The sequence below is a fragment of the Budorcas taxicolor genome, chromosome 2, assembly GCF_023091745.1.
Source record: "Budorcas taxicolor isolate Tak-1 chromosome 2, Takin1.1, whole genome shotgun sequence".
In the NCBI taxonomy this organism is placed as follows: domain Eukaryota; kingdom Metazoa; phylum Chordata; class Mammalia; order Artiodactyla; family Bovidae; genus Budorcas; species Budorcas taxicolor.
In genome coordinates, this window is record NC_068911.1 from 151,972,617 (window position 1) to 151,988,431 (window position 15,815).

Genomic DNA, 15,815 nt, shown 5'->3' on the forward strand with positions numbered 1-15,815 from the left:
GCCAGAAGATAAGGCTTAACAAAGCTCATTCTGGTCCCACCAATAGGACCAACACTATCATAATAGGGAAGAAGTGGTTTATTGGAGGTCATCAGTGTAAAAAGAGAGGAAGAAGAAATCATGGTGCTAACATCCACCCCCCCCCCCCCCCCCGCAACCCCCTGCTTCTTCTGTCCCCTGGTCTTGGCCTGTTGCTGCAGAATCACAGGTTTTTCCTTGGGAAGGCAGCAGCTGCCCATGGAGGGGACCTTGAAATGCCACATGGCCCTTTTGTCCATCTTTGCTGGCAGTTTGGACAGCATCTAAGAAAGCAATGTGGTCCCTTGACCTGACTCAGCTCACCCCCACCCTGCTCTCTACTGGAAGCAAGTTGGCCTACAAAAGCTGCTATCCCAGAGTGGGAGTCATCACACACAGCTGGCAGAAGAATGAGGGGGTGTCCAGTGGTTAGGACTTCATGCTTTCACCACTGAAGGCCCTGGATTCAATCCCTGGTCGGAGGACTAAGATCCCACAAGCCATGTGGTATGGCCAAAAAAGAAAAAAAAAAAAGAATGGGGGCTTCATCCACCATTAGTGGCAATTTATCTAAATGTGTGGCAGCCCCAAGTAGGGAATTAACCGCTTCCATGGCTAGGTCAGGCCCACCACGTGAAATTCTCTCCACTTCCAGGTCCATTTTAAGCCAAAACAGAAACACTCTCAGCACAGCCCTTCTCCTTCTCCAAGTGGGGACACTTCCTGGCAGCGCCTGTGGGTGCTCTCAGCTGCAGGCCAGCCTGTGCCCTCCCTTCCCTCACTTCCCCGGCGGGGTTACCCAGCAGACATTTAGAGGAATTGCCTCTAGAGGACTTCCCGAGACAGTGCGTGTGAAGAGCGGGCTGTGAACAACCCAACCACATATGTCAGTGCTGTGAGCCTCCAGCACGTTACCCCTTCCTCAGGTACCTCCCAGAGCTCCCCTTTACCCTCAGAGTGAAGGCTGCACCCCTGAAGCAGACCTTGACTGCCTGGGCCTGAGCATGACCCCGCAATGGCCAGAGACACTGACGTTCACGTCCCACTTCTTTCTTCTTTACCTAGTTTTGAGCCAGAAGGATGAGCTACAGTTCACTGCACACGCTTTCTGCCTTTGAGCATTTGCTCAGCTGGTTTCCTCTGCCAGGAATGCTTTTTCCTACTTAAACCAAACTCTGAATTCTAATACCACCCTTCCATCAGTTCTCCCTTCTTCCCTGAGCCGAAAGTAACATCCTGTTCTCTGTATTCATCTGGCCCTTATCAGTAAGCCCCAGTCTTGCCACCTTATTCATGCTGGATATTATAGTCGTGTGAGCATCTGGTTTGTCATCTCAACCAGCTGGAAGTTTCCTGAGGACACTGCTCTTTTCTTCACCCCTGCCAGCTCTCCTAGTCATACCTGGAGGCCCTCCTGGACAGCCAGAGCTGGAGTGGACCACAGAAATGGCAGTGAGGGTAGAAGCTTTCACAAACCTCTGGGAAAGCCTAGGTCACATGCAGAGGCTGGGCGGGATGCGAATCTGCCAAGGGAGGTGAGGATCTGCCTGAGAGTGGAGGTTGGGATGGCAGCAGAGACCACAGAGTAGAGGTCCCCCAGCTGTGGACCCCAGACCAAGAGCATCAGCATCGCCTTGGGGACGTGTTAGAGATGGAGGGTAAGAGCCCCAGCCAGACATACAGCATTAGAAACTCTGGGGCTGGGGCCCAGTGAGCTTGGATTTAAGAAGCTCTCCACATGATTCTGGTGCCAGGTGAACTCTGAGAAGCACCGCTGTGAGTCAGGGGCCTTGTGCCAGGTGAGAGGCCAGTGAAGCCAGTCCTCCAAGGTTTGGAGCTTGGCCTTGAAGTTTGTTGGCCGGCTGAGGTGGGACTTAGTGATACCACTTCTTTGGGTTGTCCTCATCCACTGAGGGTCCTGGGGTCCCTAAATGTTTCTATGCATAAGAATCTCCCTGGGGACATGCCATTAAAAAAATTCTTTTGTTTCAGAAAATATAATTCCTCAGGTCAGAAATCTATAGTTTAATAGGCTGCCAGGTGGTCCTGATACGGGTGGTTCAGGACCACTTTGAGAAGCCCTGATGTAGAGGCTTTTCATGTAGGTGGCTGTGACTGCATCTATACCAGTGACACCTCTGGGATGTTGAGATGCACTGGTCTTAAGAGGGAGGGCTCCCCGACTTGTGGGCTTCCTAATTCCCAACCCAGGAATCGAACTGGGGTCTCCCGAATTGCTGGCAAATTCTTTACTAGCTAAGCTACCCAGGAAGCCACTAAGGGACTTGAAAGTGAAAGTGAAAGTTGCTCAGTCATGTCCTACTCTTTGCGACCCCTTGGACTATAGAGTTCATGGAATTCTCCAGGCCAGAATACTAGAGGGGGTAGCCTTTCCCTTCTCCAGGGATCGAACCCAGGTCTCCTGCACTGCAGGCAGATTCTTTACCAGCTGAGCCACAAGGGAAGCCCAAGAATAATGGAGTGGGTAGCCTACCCCTTCTCCAGCGGATCTTCCCGACCTAGGAATCGAATCGGGGTCTCCTGCTTTGCAGGTGGATTCCTGAATCACTTGATCACCCCATGCCCCAGGTGCTATTCCCCCAGCCACCACCAGGGGTCTCAGGCTCCCTGCAAACCCTGCCAGTCAAGCTCTAATCTCTGCAGTCTCTCTTTGGGCACTTGAGTTGCCTCAGTGCTGTTCAACCTGCAGGTGACCCCAGGGGTCACTAGACTCCACAGAGAGGAGGGGGATGCCTGCCTCCAGGGGCTATGCCTGTGATCTTGGCATCAACTAGTGCTCAGACCCTGAGCAGATGCTCATCAAGTGCCATCCTGACTTCCCTCTCCATCTCCATGTCAGGACAGCCAACCTGAATGGTGGGCCCTCCCCCCTTCTTCACTGGCAGTGCTGGGAAACACAGGTCATAGCTTGGGAATGTGGCCGCGGGGCGGGGGTGATTGCAGGCAGGAGAAGGCCATGTGACCTTTCCTCAACAGCCTCCCTGCTCTGCTGCTCTGTCTCCGAGGCCCAGGCCCATCCAAGTGCAGATGGGTGCTAGAGGTGAGGGGCCACCGTGGGCAGCGGCCTCTGTCCTCCTGACCTGTCGGCTCTGGTGGGCAGAGAGGGTGAGGGATGTCACCAGCTGGTCCCCCCGGTAGAGGAGGCGGCCGGGTGCAAGGCTCAGGAACCCATGGTCACTGCGGGGCCACACCTGCCGTGGCAGGACTGGGGAGGCAGAGGGGGGACTCCAGGCCCCTTGAGTAGAAGTCAAAGGTTTTGAGAGCTCTCTGATCCTCAGCACCAGGGAGGACTGGGTATGGTCCGGCTCTAGCAGTTGAGGTTTGGTGGTGTGGATTCCAGCATCAGGGAGCTTGGCCATTTGGTCAGGGAAAAGGGCATCATAGGGGCCATTTGCCGTCAGTACCTCCTGTGGTGGACACTGCAAGACAAATGGGTCAGTGCGGGCATCTTGACTGCTGCAGCCAAGTGTCACTCTCGTCTTCCCCTGGGATTGAGCGGCACCCCCCCACTTTGAGCCAAGGCACCATTAAGGGGGTTTCTCATTTGTCAGGGTCCAGAAGCTGTAAGGAGAGAAAAGGCAGATCCCGCTGCTTGGGAATGAGCAGGGTGGCTAAATAGGGAGGCCTCTCTGTCCCTCCCCTCTCCTCCCCCTCTGCTCCAGGGCCCAGGCACCACCTCCCCCGGCCAGCTGCCTGCCTGCCACCCAGCCTGTCCCGGCCAGGCTAGCCCCTACTCCTCCTTCCCCCTCCCCAAGCTCCTTCCCCTCCCCCCAGACCTCGTGCAGAGCCTCAGCAGAGTGAGTGGGGCTGGGCAGGCTGGGCTCTGGCTCCCTGGGGAGCCGGAGGGGTGGGCAGTGGGCAGGCCACCGGAGGCCTGGTGCCAGGACAGAGCCTTCAGGACAAGCGCCGGCTGGGGTCCGTGTGCAGAGTCTCGCGGGGTAAGTTGGGGTGCAAGCCCTGCCCCTGGGCGAAGCCAAAGGGGCTTGGGGTGGGGGACCAGGAGGAGGGGCCAGGGGGCTGTGGCAGATTCATGTCTGTATTTGGCAGTCGGATTGGAGCCAGCTCAGTGAGGCTGGGCCCTTGGCCAGTTGCAGGGGAGGGCGTCAGGGCCCTGGGGACACCCCTCTCCCAAAGCAGTGTTGGTGCCCCCTCCTTTTCCCCTGAGCCGCCCTTCTCTGTGGATGACTCAAAACTCTGCCTTCCTGGCCCCTGAGAGTTTGGGGGTTTGTGCTCAAGGGCTGGGGCCAACAGGTGCCCCTGGGGTATCTGGGGCAGGAAGCTGAGAAGGGAGTGGGGGAAGGGCTGGCTGGACAGTGCCGCCTCATGGGCCCTGGCACTGAGGTCAGGATGGGGCTTGTCCGAGGCGTGTGTTCCTCTGCACCAGGCCCAGCTCACTGGAGAAACGGGTGTCCTGGTTGTGCCACTCTGGGGCCCAGAGCCATGACCCACCTGCACTGGGGGCCTGCAGTTCAATGCTGGGAATGTGGGTTCCCGGCTCCGGTGGAATCCCAAATCTCCCACAAGGTCCAGGAACGGCCCCTTTGGGGCCTGAATTCTTGGCCCCAGGCCATTGTCTATGGTTGCCCCACTCAAGAGGATCAGCAGGGTCAGGATTGGGAACGTCTGGCAGATCACGAGTCCAGGGCTCTGGGACAGGAAACACCTGGGCAAGGTCACACAGCAAGTGAGTAGGAGCCCCAGGATGTGAAGTCAGGGCAGAGCTGGCCTACGGAGCTTCCTTGGCTCCTGGGCCTTTACAGAGCTACATCAACTCCTGGGCTCTGCAACTTTGCAGACCTTATCAGGTCCTTGACCCCAGACTATTCCACCAGCTGTCTCAGTCTCCCTGCCCACTCCCCCTTTCTTCCAGACATCTCTATGTCACGTTTCTCCTCTGTCTCTCCTCCAGGTGGGTCAACATCTCCTTTCAGCAGTCCTATCACCTCTGACGAGGAGTATCTGAGCCCCCCAGAGGAGTTCCCGGAACCCGGGGAGACCTGGCCCCGAGCCCCCACCATGAAGCTCAGTCCTGGCCAGAATCGCCGTTCCTCGGACACTGGCTCCAAGGCGCCCCCTACTTTCAAGGTCAGACCCCCTAAGGCCAGCCCCAGCTTCCTATTCCTTTGCGTGGCCCTTTGTTCTTGGGACCACACCAGGCTCCAGCAAGGCCTGGGGCTTTGTCCCATCAACCCTTCTTACCCAGAGTCGGCCTCCGTCAGACTGGTGTGGAAGAGACCTCTGACCCAGGGTCCCCCTGACCCTAAGAGTCAAAGCTGGGCCCTGTCTCACCTGTCACCTCGGGGTCCCCTGCAGGTCTCACTTATGGACCAGTCAGTAAGGGAAGGCCAAGATGTCACCATGAGCATCCGTGTGCAGGGCGAGCCCAAGCCGGTGGTCTCCTGGTGAGTAGCAGCCCCTGACTACCATCTTCCAGCTTTGCCGGTTCCAGGCTGGGCCCTGTGAAGCCTGGCTTTGGGTGGTGTGTCAGTGAACACTTTGTGGACTTCAGTCTGTCCGAAGGGGCATCATCCCAGGCACAGTGGGATCCCAGGCTACCTGCACTGTGGCCCTACCCCTGCCCTGGTGTTCACACTCATTCAGGGCTTCCCCTCTGCGAGGGGTTTGGGTAACAGATGGTCTCCTGTCTGTCCACTTGGTATGAATGACCAGGTGTCCTCTCACTCCTGAAGAAGCCTCCCAACCCCCATCCCAACCTCAGCCCTGTCGTTTGACAATAGGTTGATTTTTTGAGGCCTGTGCTGTGCCCAGCCCTGCACTGGGCCCACACTTAATAATTTGTTACTGAGTTGCCAGTGTCCAGAGTTAAACGTGGGCCTTAGCTTCCGGGCTTCATCTCAGGTACCATTTGATGACTCATTTGGCTTAGCTTTCTATTGGTTTGGGTTCTCTTTTTCACTTTTAAATGATTATCTAGTCCCCAGTGTAGTTTTTTTTAACACTAAGTTATTTCCTATTCCTTTTGGGAAGCGAGAAAGCTATCTGTCTATTAACATAAGTAAAAACAAGACAAAAATCGAAGAATTATCAAGAGCTGAATAGCTTGGTGTTACTCTTAACTGCAATTACCAGGAGCCTGGTGGGCTACAGTCCGTAAGGCCACAAAGAGTTGGATGCCACTAAGCACACGCACACACAAGTGCAGTTAGGTTCCAAGAAGGGAGTGACCCAGGTGGGCAGAGGGTGTCTGGAAGTTCCTGGGGGGCGGGGAGCAGTGGTGGGATTGCGAGTCAGGGTGAAAAGCAAGCCTTGTAACCCAGGGGTGCCCATGCCCAGTGAGTCATATCTGGGGAGCGGACAAACGATGTTGGGGTGGGAGGCCTGCTTGGCTTTGCAGCCCCGTGCTCGCAGGGCCTGGGGACTGAGTTCTCACCCTTCCCACAGGCTGAGAAACCGTCAGCCTGTGCGCCCAGACCAGCGGCGCTTTGCTGAGGAGGCAGAGGATGGGCTATGCCGGCTTCGGATCCTGGCTGCTGAGCGGGGTGACGCTGGCTTCTACACCTGCAAGGCGGTTAACGAGTATGGCGCTCGACAGTGCGAGGCGCGCCTGGAGGTCAGAGGTGAGTACCTCAAGCTCTCTATGAACCCCTCACCCTGGCCCTGGCCTCATCCCTGCCCGGTTGCCAATTTTCACACAAGCTTAGTTAATGGCGTGCCACAACTGAAAGGGCCTTCGAGGTCCCTAGGTTCAGCTGCTTATGCTGTAGTGAGTAAAATGAGACCCAGAGAGGGGAGGCGATTTGCCCTAGGTCACACAGCAAATTGTTGAGCGCTCAGCTTACTACACAGTACTGCCTTCCTTACCCTCCATCACGCCTGCTCCGGTGCCAGCTCGAGAGACCCTGCTTCCTGTCGCCGGCGGTCCTCATCTCACACTCTTCTAAGCCTTGATCACCTCGCCAGGCCCTTTCCTCACACCCACTCCCCGCTCCTCTCTTGCCTCTTCCACCCATCCCATCGCTGTGTGGACGATACCATGGTTGGGCGTGTCAGTGGGGAGTGTTTGATAGTTGGACCCGTCCGGAGGGGCCCTTGGAGTGATTTGGGCATGGAGCTTTGCAGGGACCCCAGGGTTGCCAGGGTGAGCAGAGCTGGGAAGAGATGGAGAGGACTGGGCCCCCGGAGTCGGGGCGTAAGGGCAGGTGGCCTCTAGGCCTCAGGGACAGCAGGCAGCTCCTTGGGGCTGGTGCTTGTCCTCCCCAGGGCAGGCTGTCTGCCTCACCTTCTACTCCCCCTCTTCCCTGTGGGCAGTTCAGGGTCAGGAACCCCCTCCTCAGCTCCACACTCAGCCACCTCCCCCTCTTCCTGGCAGAGGCCAGCTCTGAGGAGCCCCCCAGCCCCCTACTGGAGCCTGGACCCAGAGAGTCATGGTCCCTGCCCCCCGCCCCGCCCCCAGTCCCCATGCGCTTAGTGACCACGCCCGTGCCTCCAGAGCCTGGGGCTGCCACCTCTTCCGTCTCTGAATTCTTCAGCTCTCCTCCTGCCTACCCCCCCAGCCCAGCCCCCTTCCTTGTCCTGCTCCTTCCCCCACCGCCCCCCTGCACCCCCACATCAGGGCCTGGCTCTGCCTTGCTTCTCTGTGTTAACCCACGTCTTGGTGCTCCTCTCTTTGGGATTCCCCCCCAGTGTCCCCCAGGCGGTGGGGGTGCTCCTGATGCCTAGGAATGCCTTTTTCTTGATTGCCCAGGGCCTCTGCCTGCCCAGGAACCCTGGAGACCTGGCCTCTGGCTGACTGCTGCCCCCTCCCCCCAGGGCCGACCTGGGGGGTAGCTGAAAGTAGCAATGCCGCCCTGGAAGTCTTAAGAGGGGCCCTAGCCAGGTCTGCGTGCGTGTGCGTGCCTGTGCGTGCGTGTGTGTGCTGCACTAACCTGCCGCTTGCTGACTGAGGTTTTTGTCTGTACACAGGCGAGTGAGCTCAGGGGGCCGCCTGCGCTCCCCCCCGCTACCCTCCGAGCCGCGCCCCTGTCTCAGGCACCTCTCGGACCTCGCTGTGTTTCACTGCCTCCTGCCCACAGACCCTGCCGGCCCGGACCCTGTCCCAGCCTCCCCTCCCCTCCCCACCCACGCAGCGTCCTGGGACAGCCCATGAGCCCTTATGGACCCCCCTCCCCAAGCGGACACATGGTCGGGCAGGCTGGGAGCTCCCCCACGGACTGGGTGCCAGGAGGGGAGGGCTGCTGTGAGGAGTATCAAGACCACCCCCAGTCTCTCCCTGAAGGGGAGCACCCAGCGAGTGCATGTGCTGCCTCTGCTATAGGCCCTGTCTGTCTTTCTGTTTGTCTGTCTGTGTGTCTGTGACAGTCAGGGACGGATGCCCTCCAGCTGGCACGGGGTCAGGCAAAGGGGGAGAGGACATGGCCTGGCATCCGTAGGATAGAGGGAACCAGAGGGGCAGGGGGCTGTGGGCAAGGGGTTCAGGGGGCACTGACCATTCCAGAAATGGGTTTCAAATGGCACAATCCTTTCTATTTCACAAGAGACCAAAAGCCAGAGGCCCTTGGGCCCTGTGCTGATGAGGAGGCCTGGCTGAGGCCCGGCCCTGGGCGGCAGGCTTAGGGCCCTTAGGGGCTCCCTTGTTCACCATGAGGGCCAGGGATGCTCTATCTGAGAATGAGAGTTAGCCAGGCTTGGCGCAGGAGTAGGGGCCTGCTGTAGTTGGTGTGGGCATATTCAGAAATACCTGTTTCTTAGTTCAAATAAAGTCCAGTTTGTACCCAGCTGGTGTGCTGTGTCTTCTTTTTCCGCCGCCGTCTCTGTCCCCATGTGGCCCTCCCGGTTTTCATGCCCTTGATCCCCTCCCGCTTCCCCCGAGTTCCCCCTCTCTGGCCCAGGTGGGATGGCCATGCGGAAGCCAGGCCTGGGAGCTCCTTGCTGTCTTGGCCTGCTGGGCGGGCGGGCTTTCCCTGTCTCCAAAGGAACAAAATGCATCTCTCTCTCTGTGTCTGTCTGTCTCTCTGTGTGTGTGCGTGTGTGTCTCCCTCTCCCCATGTTTCTCTGCTCCGTGTGTGCCCCCTGTGGCTGCTTCCCCCACCCAGCACACCCTGAAAGCCGGTCCCTGGCCGTGCTGGCCCCTCTGCAGGACGTGGACGTGGGGGCCGGGGAGATGGCGCTGTTTGAGTGCCTGGTGGCGGGTCCCACCGACGTGGAGGTAGACTGGCTGTGCCGAGGCCGCCTGCTGCAGCCCGCACTACTCAAATGCAAGATGCATTTCGATGGCCGCAAATGCAAGCTGCTGCTCACCTCTGTGCATGAGGACGACAGTGGCGTCTACACCTGCAAGCTCAGCACGGCCAAAGGTAACTGCCCACTTGGGCCCGAGGGCTGCTGCCTGCTCCCCAGAGCTGGAGGGAGGGGAGTGGACGTGTAGGAGCCCCGAAGGAGCTGGTGTGGAATAAGACGGCCAGAAAACGGGCCTCCATCTCTGGGGAGAAGAGCAGTGGGGTGAGAGAGTGCAGTGCACCCGCCTCCATCAAGTCGGCACTGGCAGTCACACCTGGCACAAAGCAGGTGTTTGACACGGTGTCCCTGTTCACTGTCGTTCCTGTTGGGGAGTCCAGTGCCAACCTGTAGCAACCACACCTGGACTGGGGTTCCAGTTCTTGCCCTGCCATACAGCAGCCACGTAACTGGACAAGTCACTTCATTTCTCGGAGCTTTAGGCCGTTCGCCTGTAAACAGGGATCGTAGCGGGAGCGATAGGGCTAATGAGATAATGTATGGATGGACAAAGCTAAGCACCTGGTGAAGGATGGTGCCTAATGAATGTCTGCTGTTATTAATGACACCTCTGGCCTGGTCCCCGTCCTCGTTTGAGGAGCTGAGATAATGCCTCATCTGGTTATGGTGATGTGCACCTAAAGAGGAGGCCTTTGTAAGCAGGAAGGGATCAGGTCAGCATCAGGGGCTGCTGTTTCCCCAGAAGATTCTGCGTGCAGTGGTAGTGTGGGGCACAGGGGCATGTGCTCTGGGTCTGGGATGGGGGCGAGGGAGTGTGGGCACGACCTGGCCATAGAAGAGAGTTCCAAGGGTAGGGGGAAGGGGTGTGGAGGACGGAGTGGGCTTGGCTTTAGCCCCTTCTCTTAGAGCTGTGCTGAGGTTCACCCTGGGTGGGCAGGACGAGGTGAGGAGGGGAGAGCCAGGCCATGCCCTGGTCTCCCACATATCCCCACTGCCCCAGCAGCCTGCCGCCTGCTCTCACTGCCCACCAGCCTCTGGAGATGGTCCGGCCTCTCGATCTTGCCCGTGGCCTCAGTCTGGTGCGCCGGGACCTAGCTGGGCTCTTCGCAGGCTCCAGTTTTTGCCCGAGCTCCTTTTACTTGCCCAGCATGAGGGCGGGACTGGTGGTTTGGGGTGCCCAGGGTTCCACAGCCTTCCCTGCCCCAATGCTGACCCCTCCCTGCCAGATGAACTGACCTGCAGTGCCCGACTGACCGTGCGTCCCTCGCTGGCGCCCCTGTTCACGCGGCTGCTGGAGGATGTGGAAGTGCTGGAGGGCCGCGCTGCCCGCTTCGACTGCAAGATCAGCGGGAGCCCGCCCCCCTCCGTTACCTGGACTCACTTTGGTATGGCCCTCCACCCCGCAGATGTTGGGGGGGGACCCCCCCCCCCCAGGGGTGAGAGGGCAGGGCCCCTGTCTGAGGCTGCCGCCTGACCCCCGTCCCTCGCAGGCCGCCCTGTGGAGGAGAGCGAGAACGTGCGGCTGCGGCAGGATGGGGGCCTGCACTCGCTGCACATCGTGCACGTGGGCAGTGAGGATGAGGGGCTCTACGCGGTCAGTGCCGCCAACACCCACGGCCAGGCTCACTGCTCAGCCCAGCTCTACGTGGAGGAGCCTCGGACGGCTGCCACCGGCCCTAGGTACCGCCCTGAGGCCCCCACCACCCCCGCGCAGCCAGGGCTGCCTCCGGGGGGCCCAGCCCTGTGGTAGGAGGTGTGACTCCGAGCCGCTGGGCCACTGTGTGGTTCTTACAGCTCCAAGCTGGAGAAGATGCCCTCCATCCCCGAGGAGCCCGAGCAGGGTGAGCTGGAGCGGCTGTCCATGCCCGACTTCCTGCGGCCGCTGCAGGATCTGGACGTGGGACTGGCCAAGGAGGCCATGCTGGAGTGCCAGGTGACTGGCCTGCCCTACCCCACCATCAGCTGGTTCCACAACGGCCACCGCATCCAGAGCAGTGACGACCGGCGCATGACACAGTGTACGTGTCCGGGAAGGGACTCTGGGGCTGTCCCCTCCAGCACCCTCTTTGCTTGCAAGAGCCCATCCCCTCTCTCCACCCTTGGGCCTTCCTTCTCTCACCTGGTCAAGGATGAGGTGCCTGGGAGCCCAGAGAGGCTATGGGGTCGCAGCCTCCTGCCTTGAGCCCACCTGGCCCCCATCAGCTGGGTCACCACTCTCGGCCTCAGAGGCCCGTTAGCACTTACTGGCCCAGCAGTCCAGCCTGCTACTGACTGTGGGCAAGTTACAGAACTCTCCAAGCCTCAGTTTCCTCATCTGTGGTAGGCTTGTTGTGGGAATTGAATCAGTTAATACACAGAGAGCATATAGGGCAAATAGCAAGGGGCCAGTGAGTGTTAAATGTCACTGTTACGGCTGCTGTTGTTACCATTACCATCATCCTAGTTGATAAAGTGATGCTTCTCACACCCTCCTGGAGAAATTCCAGTGAAAATCCCGACATGGGTAGCGTCTGCATCAAAAGGATGCTTGGTTCAGGGTTGTTCAATAACAAATAAAGAAGAAAGAGCAGCAGGAAAATTACACAGGAGCGTATTTGGGATGGTGTCCTCCTCCTCCTCCTCCTCCTAAGTCACTTCAGTTGTGTCTGATTCCGTGCAACCGCACAGACGGCAGCCCACCAGGCTCCCCCGTCCCTGGGGTTTTCCAGGCAAGAACACTGGAGTGGGTTGCCATTTCCTTCTCCAATGGATGAAAGTGAAAAGTGAAAGTGAAGTTGCTCAGTCGTGTCTGACTCCTAGTGACCCCATGGACTGCACCCGACCAGGCTCCTCCGTCCATGGATTTTCCGGGCGAGGATACTGGAGCGGGGTGCCATTGGCTTCTCTGGGTGTCCTCCTAGCCTTGGGTGTTTTCTTAAGGGGTATCTCAGTTCCATCCTTAAAGGAATCTGAGCCTCGTGTGAGAAGGTCTAGCTACGCCCTCTCAGACAGTACCACATGCACCCCGTGATGGGTTCCTCTAACTGCTGCTGCAGTGTGACAAAACTCGCCTTTGGTAAGCACTTCTTGAGTGGCAGGCCCTGATGCTAAAGGCCTGACATGAGAATCCCGCCTTCCTCACCATAGGACTGTAAGGCAAGTATTATGGTCCCTGTTTACAGATGGGAAAACTGAGGCTTGCAGAGGGACAGAGATTTACCTAAAGGCAGACAAATACCATCCAACTGCCTAACCAGGACATCTCCTGTCACCCGTGCTCCACTCACCCCTCCCATCCCCAGTGTCACCGCCTTGGCTCTGACTCTCCCCTCGATCCCCATCCACCACTGTCTTTGCTCAGCCCACAGGCTTCCCATCTCCCAATCTGCTCTCAGGCCCAGGCTGAGCGTCTGTCTCAGGATCTGAGACGGCGCCTCTGTTTCTGTCAGTATCTGGGGTCAGCAGTGGCCTTGGGCTTCTCTTCCTTTATAAATAGTGTCAGCAGAGATAAATGAATGGGTGGCTGTTTCGGGCAGAGATAACCTCTAAGAGCAGGGAGGGGTGTTTGGGGACGGCCCTGACGTCGAGGAGGAAGGACAGTGCACATCTCTTCCCCTTCATGTCCCTCCGGGGAATGGCCTCCTCACCGTCATTCAGGAAGCACGGTGTAGGGAGAGAGCTTAGGAATCAAAGGTAACCAAGTTCGAGCCATGGCTTCATTGTCTATTAGTGGTGTGACCTTGGGACAAGTCTGTTAATGTCTCTGACCTCATTGGTAACATGAGGACACTCTTGCAGGGTTGTTGAAAGGATATGGAGAAAGAAATGCACGTCAAATATCTGGCATGGACTGGGCACGGTGCAAACAAATTTTATTGTAATTTATAATCTAATGTATTTGGCACTTACTGCATGCAAGGCATCCATTTCTGAGCCTGGTAGGACAAATCAGCTCTGTCTTCAAGGAGCTTACGGGAGGCAGGACGCATGCAAGAAAAGAGGAAGGACCACCTGAAGTAGTGTGGGCTGGGTGCTGGGCATCCTGGGGAGGGAGTCAGAGGTGGAGGGGCAGAGTGGACCAGGGGCATTGAGAGGAGTGCCCTGGGCTGGCACTCACTAAACTGTATCTTGAAGGAGAAGGAGGCCTCAGGTAAGAGAACAGTCCAGAAGAGAGGAATTTTGTGAGCAGAGACCTGGAGATGGGACTCATGTGGCTTGTTCAGGGACCTGATGGTGGGTCAGGGTCAGGACATGGAAGAATAGCAGGAGACGGAGTGGATGAGAGTTTGGACTGAGGGCTTTGGAGGCCACCTGTTTGGCAGTAGGTGCCGTGAAGGTCCTCAGATGGAGCGATTGCATGTGATGAGGCTGGTGGGTGTGGACCACGCCAGTGGAGGCTTTCATGGGCTCTGAGCTGGAGATGGGTTGGGCAGTGGCTCTGAGGATGGAAAAGAGGGAACTGTCCGGGGTAGGAACCTGCAGAGGGTGAAGTGTCATGGAGGACGATGAGAAGGTGTGGGCATGGGGCCGCAGGTGTGGATGGGCAGCCTGGACCTAGAGTGTAGCTCCCTTCTTGTGTCTGCCCTGCCCTTCCCTCCCGCCTATAGCGGATAGTGGGGGGGTAGCGGGGGGTGAAGGGCCAGGCCTGGATGGCGTGGGCCCATCCTCTGGAGTATCCTCCCAGCTCAGGCCCAGTGTCATGTGCCTCCCCGCCCCCAGACAGGGATGTCCATCGCTTGGTGTTCCCCGCCGTGGGACCTCAGCATGCTGGCGTCTACAAGAGTGTCATTGCTAACAAGCTGGGCAAAGCTGCCTGCTATGCTCATCTCTACGTCACAGGTGAGGCGGGTACCCTCCAGTCAGCTGGGTACATAGCCTAGCCTCTGGCCCACCTGGGGACGTGGGTGAGGGCAGGGCCTCTGCACCAGCTCTCTTTCCCCTCCGTTCTCTGGGGAGCCACCTGGCCTTGCCTGTGCCCCTGGGGCTTTACCTCCAGCCCATGCCCCAAGGCTTGGTGATCCCGTGGGGTGGTTGGGCCCTAAAGGACCCCCATGGACGGTGGACCTGTGGCTTTCAGATGTGGTTCCAGGCCCCCCAGACGGTGCCCCTCAGGTAGTGGCTGTGACCGGGAGGATGATCACACTTGCATGGAACCCCCCCAGGAGTCTGGACATGGCTATCGGTGGGTTCCGGCCACATGGGGCCATGGGTGGGGGGCGGGGCATGGACAAGACAGGCTCAGGCAGGGTACCGGGGGGGCCAGGAGAGGAAGGCAAGGCCCAGGGGGACATAGAGGTCAGAGTTGGAGTGGATGGAGCATTGAAAATAGGACGGAAGTGGCTTTACGGGCCCCCTCCCCGTGGTCGACAGAGCCCTGGCTCTGGGTCGGGGAGGTGGCAAAGCAGGGGCTGCCATGTTGCCTTCTCTTCTCAGAGGGACTGGGTGCCTGGGTGGTGGTTCTTCCCCGTGCACAGCATCGTCCTGCTCTGTGCCTCAGTCTGTCTACCTCGGGTGGCAGCGAGGAATTAGAACTGAGTTAAGCTCCCTGCCCGCCTGTAACTGGACTGCATGCCTGACACCTCGTGGGCTCTGAGCTTTCCCCCGCCTGTGGCTGGGCAGGAGCAGGTGGGGGAACGGGCAGAAGCGACAGGAGAAACTGAGGCAGGTCCTCAGGCCAGACTGATGATGAGTCCCTGGGTCCCGAGCCAGCAGAACGGGGGCAGGGGGCACCCCAACCAGGCCCGCCTCTAGCAGCTGCCTCCCCACCAGACCCAGACGCCCTGACCTACACCGTGCAGCACCAGGTGCTGGGCTCAGACCAGTGGACGGCGCTGGTCACGGGCCTGCGGCAGCCCGGGTGGGCAGCCACTGGATTGCGAAAGGGGGTCCAGCACGTCTTCCGGGTTCTCAGCACCACCATCAAGAGCAGCAGCAAGCCCTCGCCCCCGTCCGAGCCCGCGCAGCTGCTGGAGCGTGGTGAGCCTGGTGTTCCTGGAGGGGGGTGGGCGAGAGCCAGCGGGCCAGGGGACTGGGTGTCCGTGGAGGAGGCTCCAGGGCTGGTGTGGACGCAATAACTGGCAGGATTGGCATGGCTGCGCACAACTCCTACCTGTAAAGAGTGCTTCCTTCTCACTCCTGAAAGCTGCATGCACCAAAGTTGAGGCTGAGGCTCTGGGTCAGAGGAGCTGGGGGTCCAATCCCAGATCTGCCGCTCCTGGCTGAGTTTCCTAGATGAGTTGCTAAACCTTTCTGAGCCTCGGCTTCCTCGTCTATAAAAAAATGGAGCTCATGGGGTGATGGGGAGGGTTCCGAGAGCAGTGGGTGCTGAGGGTCTGATGTCAGGCCCAGCACTGAGCCAGCCCTCCTGTCCGCAGGCCCGCCCCTGGAGGAGGCGCCCGCCGTGCTGGACAAGCCAGACGTCGTGTATGTGGTGGAGGGCCAGCCCACCAGTGTCACCGTCACCTTCAACCATGTGGAGGCCCAGGTCGTCTGGAGGAGGTGAGCCTGCCTTGCCTGCCCTGCTGCTCACATGAGGTGCCCGCTCCAGCTGGCCAGGCTGACCTCCCTGGGGCTGGATCCTGGGTGACCGCCCCGTCCTGTGT

The 15,815-nt window shown here is 58.9% G+C and overlaps 1 protein-coding gene across 5 annotated transcripts in view; it reads left to right on the forward strand.

Moving 5' to 3' along the window:
- The window catches only part of SPEG (striated muscle enriched protein kinase), a 58,397-nt gene that overhangs the window by 22,099 nt on the left and 20,483 nt on the right, over window positions 1-15,815 (forward strand). For all 5 annotated transcript variants that reach the window (XM_052657584.1, XM_052657601.1, XM_052657609.1 and 2 more), the window contains 11 exons: window positions 4,949-5,124; window positions 5,353-5,441; window positions 6,442-6,617; window positions 9,093-9,353; window positions 10,461-10,619; window positions 10,725-10,914; window positions 11,029-11,252; window positions 13,933-14,052; window positions 14,291-14,395; window positions 14,983-15,189; window positions 15,588-15,711. In XM_052657584.1, the coding sequence (XP_052513544.1) occupies window positions 4,949-5,124; window positions 5,353-5,441; window positions 6,442-6,617; window positions 9,093-9,353; window positions 10,461-10,619; window positions 10,725-10,914; window positions 11,029-11,252; window positions 13,933-14,052; window positions 14,291-14,395; window positions 14,983-15,189; window positions 15,588-15,711 (1,831 nt within the window). The remainder of the gene's footprint in view (window positions 1-4,948; window positions 5,125-5,352; window positions 5,442-6,441; window positions 6,618-9,092; window positions 9,354-10,460; window positions 10,620-10,724; window positions 10,915-11,028; window positions 11,253-13,932; window positions 14,053-14,290; window positions 14,396-14,982; window positions 15,190-15,587; window positions 15,712-15,815) is intronic.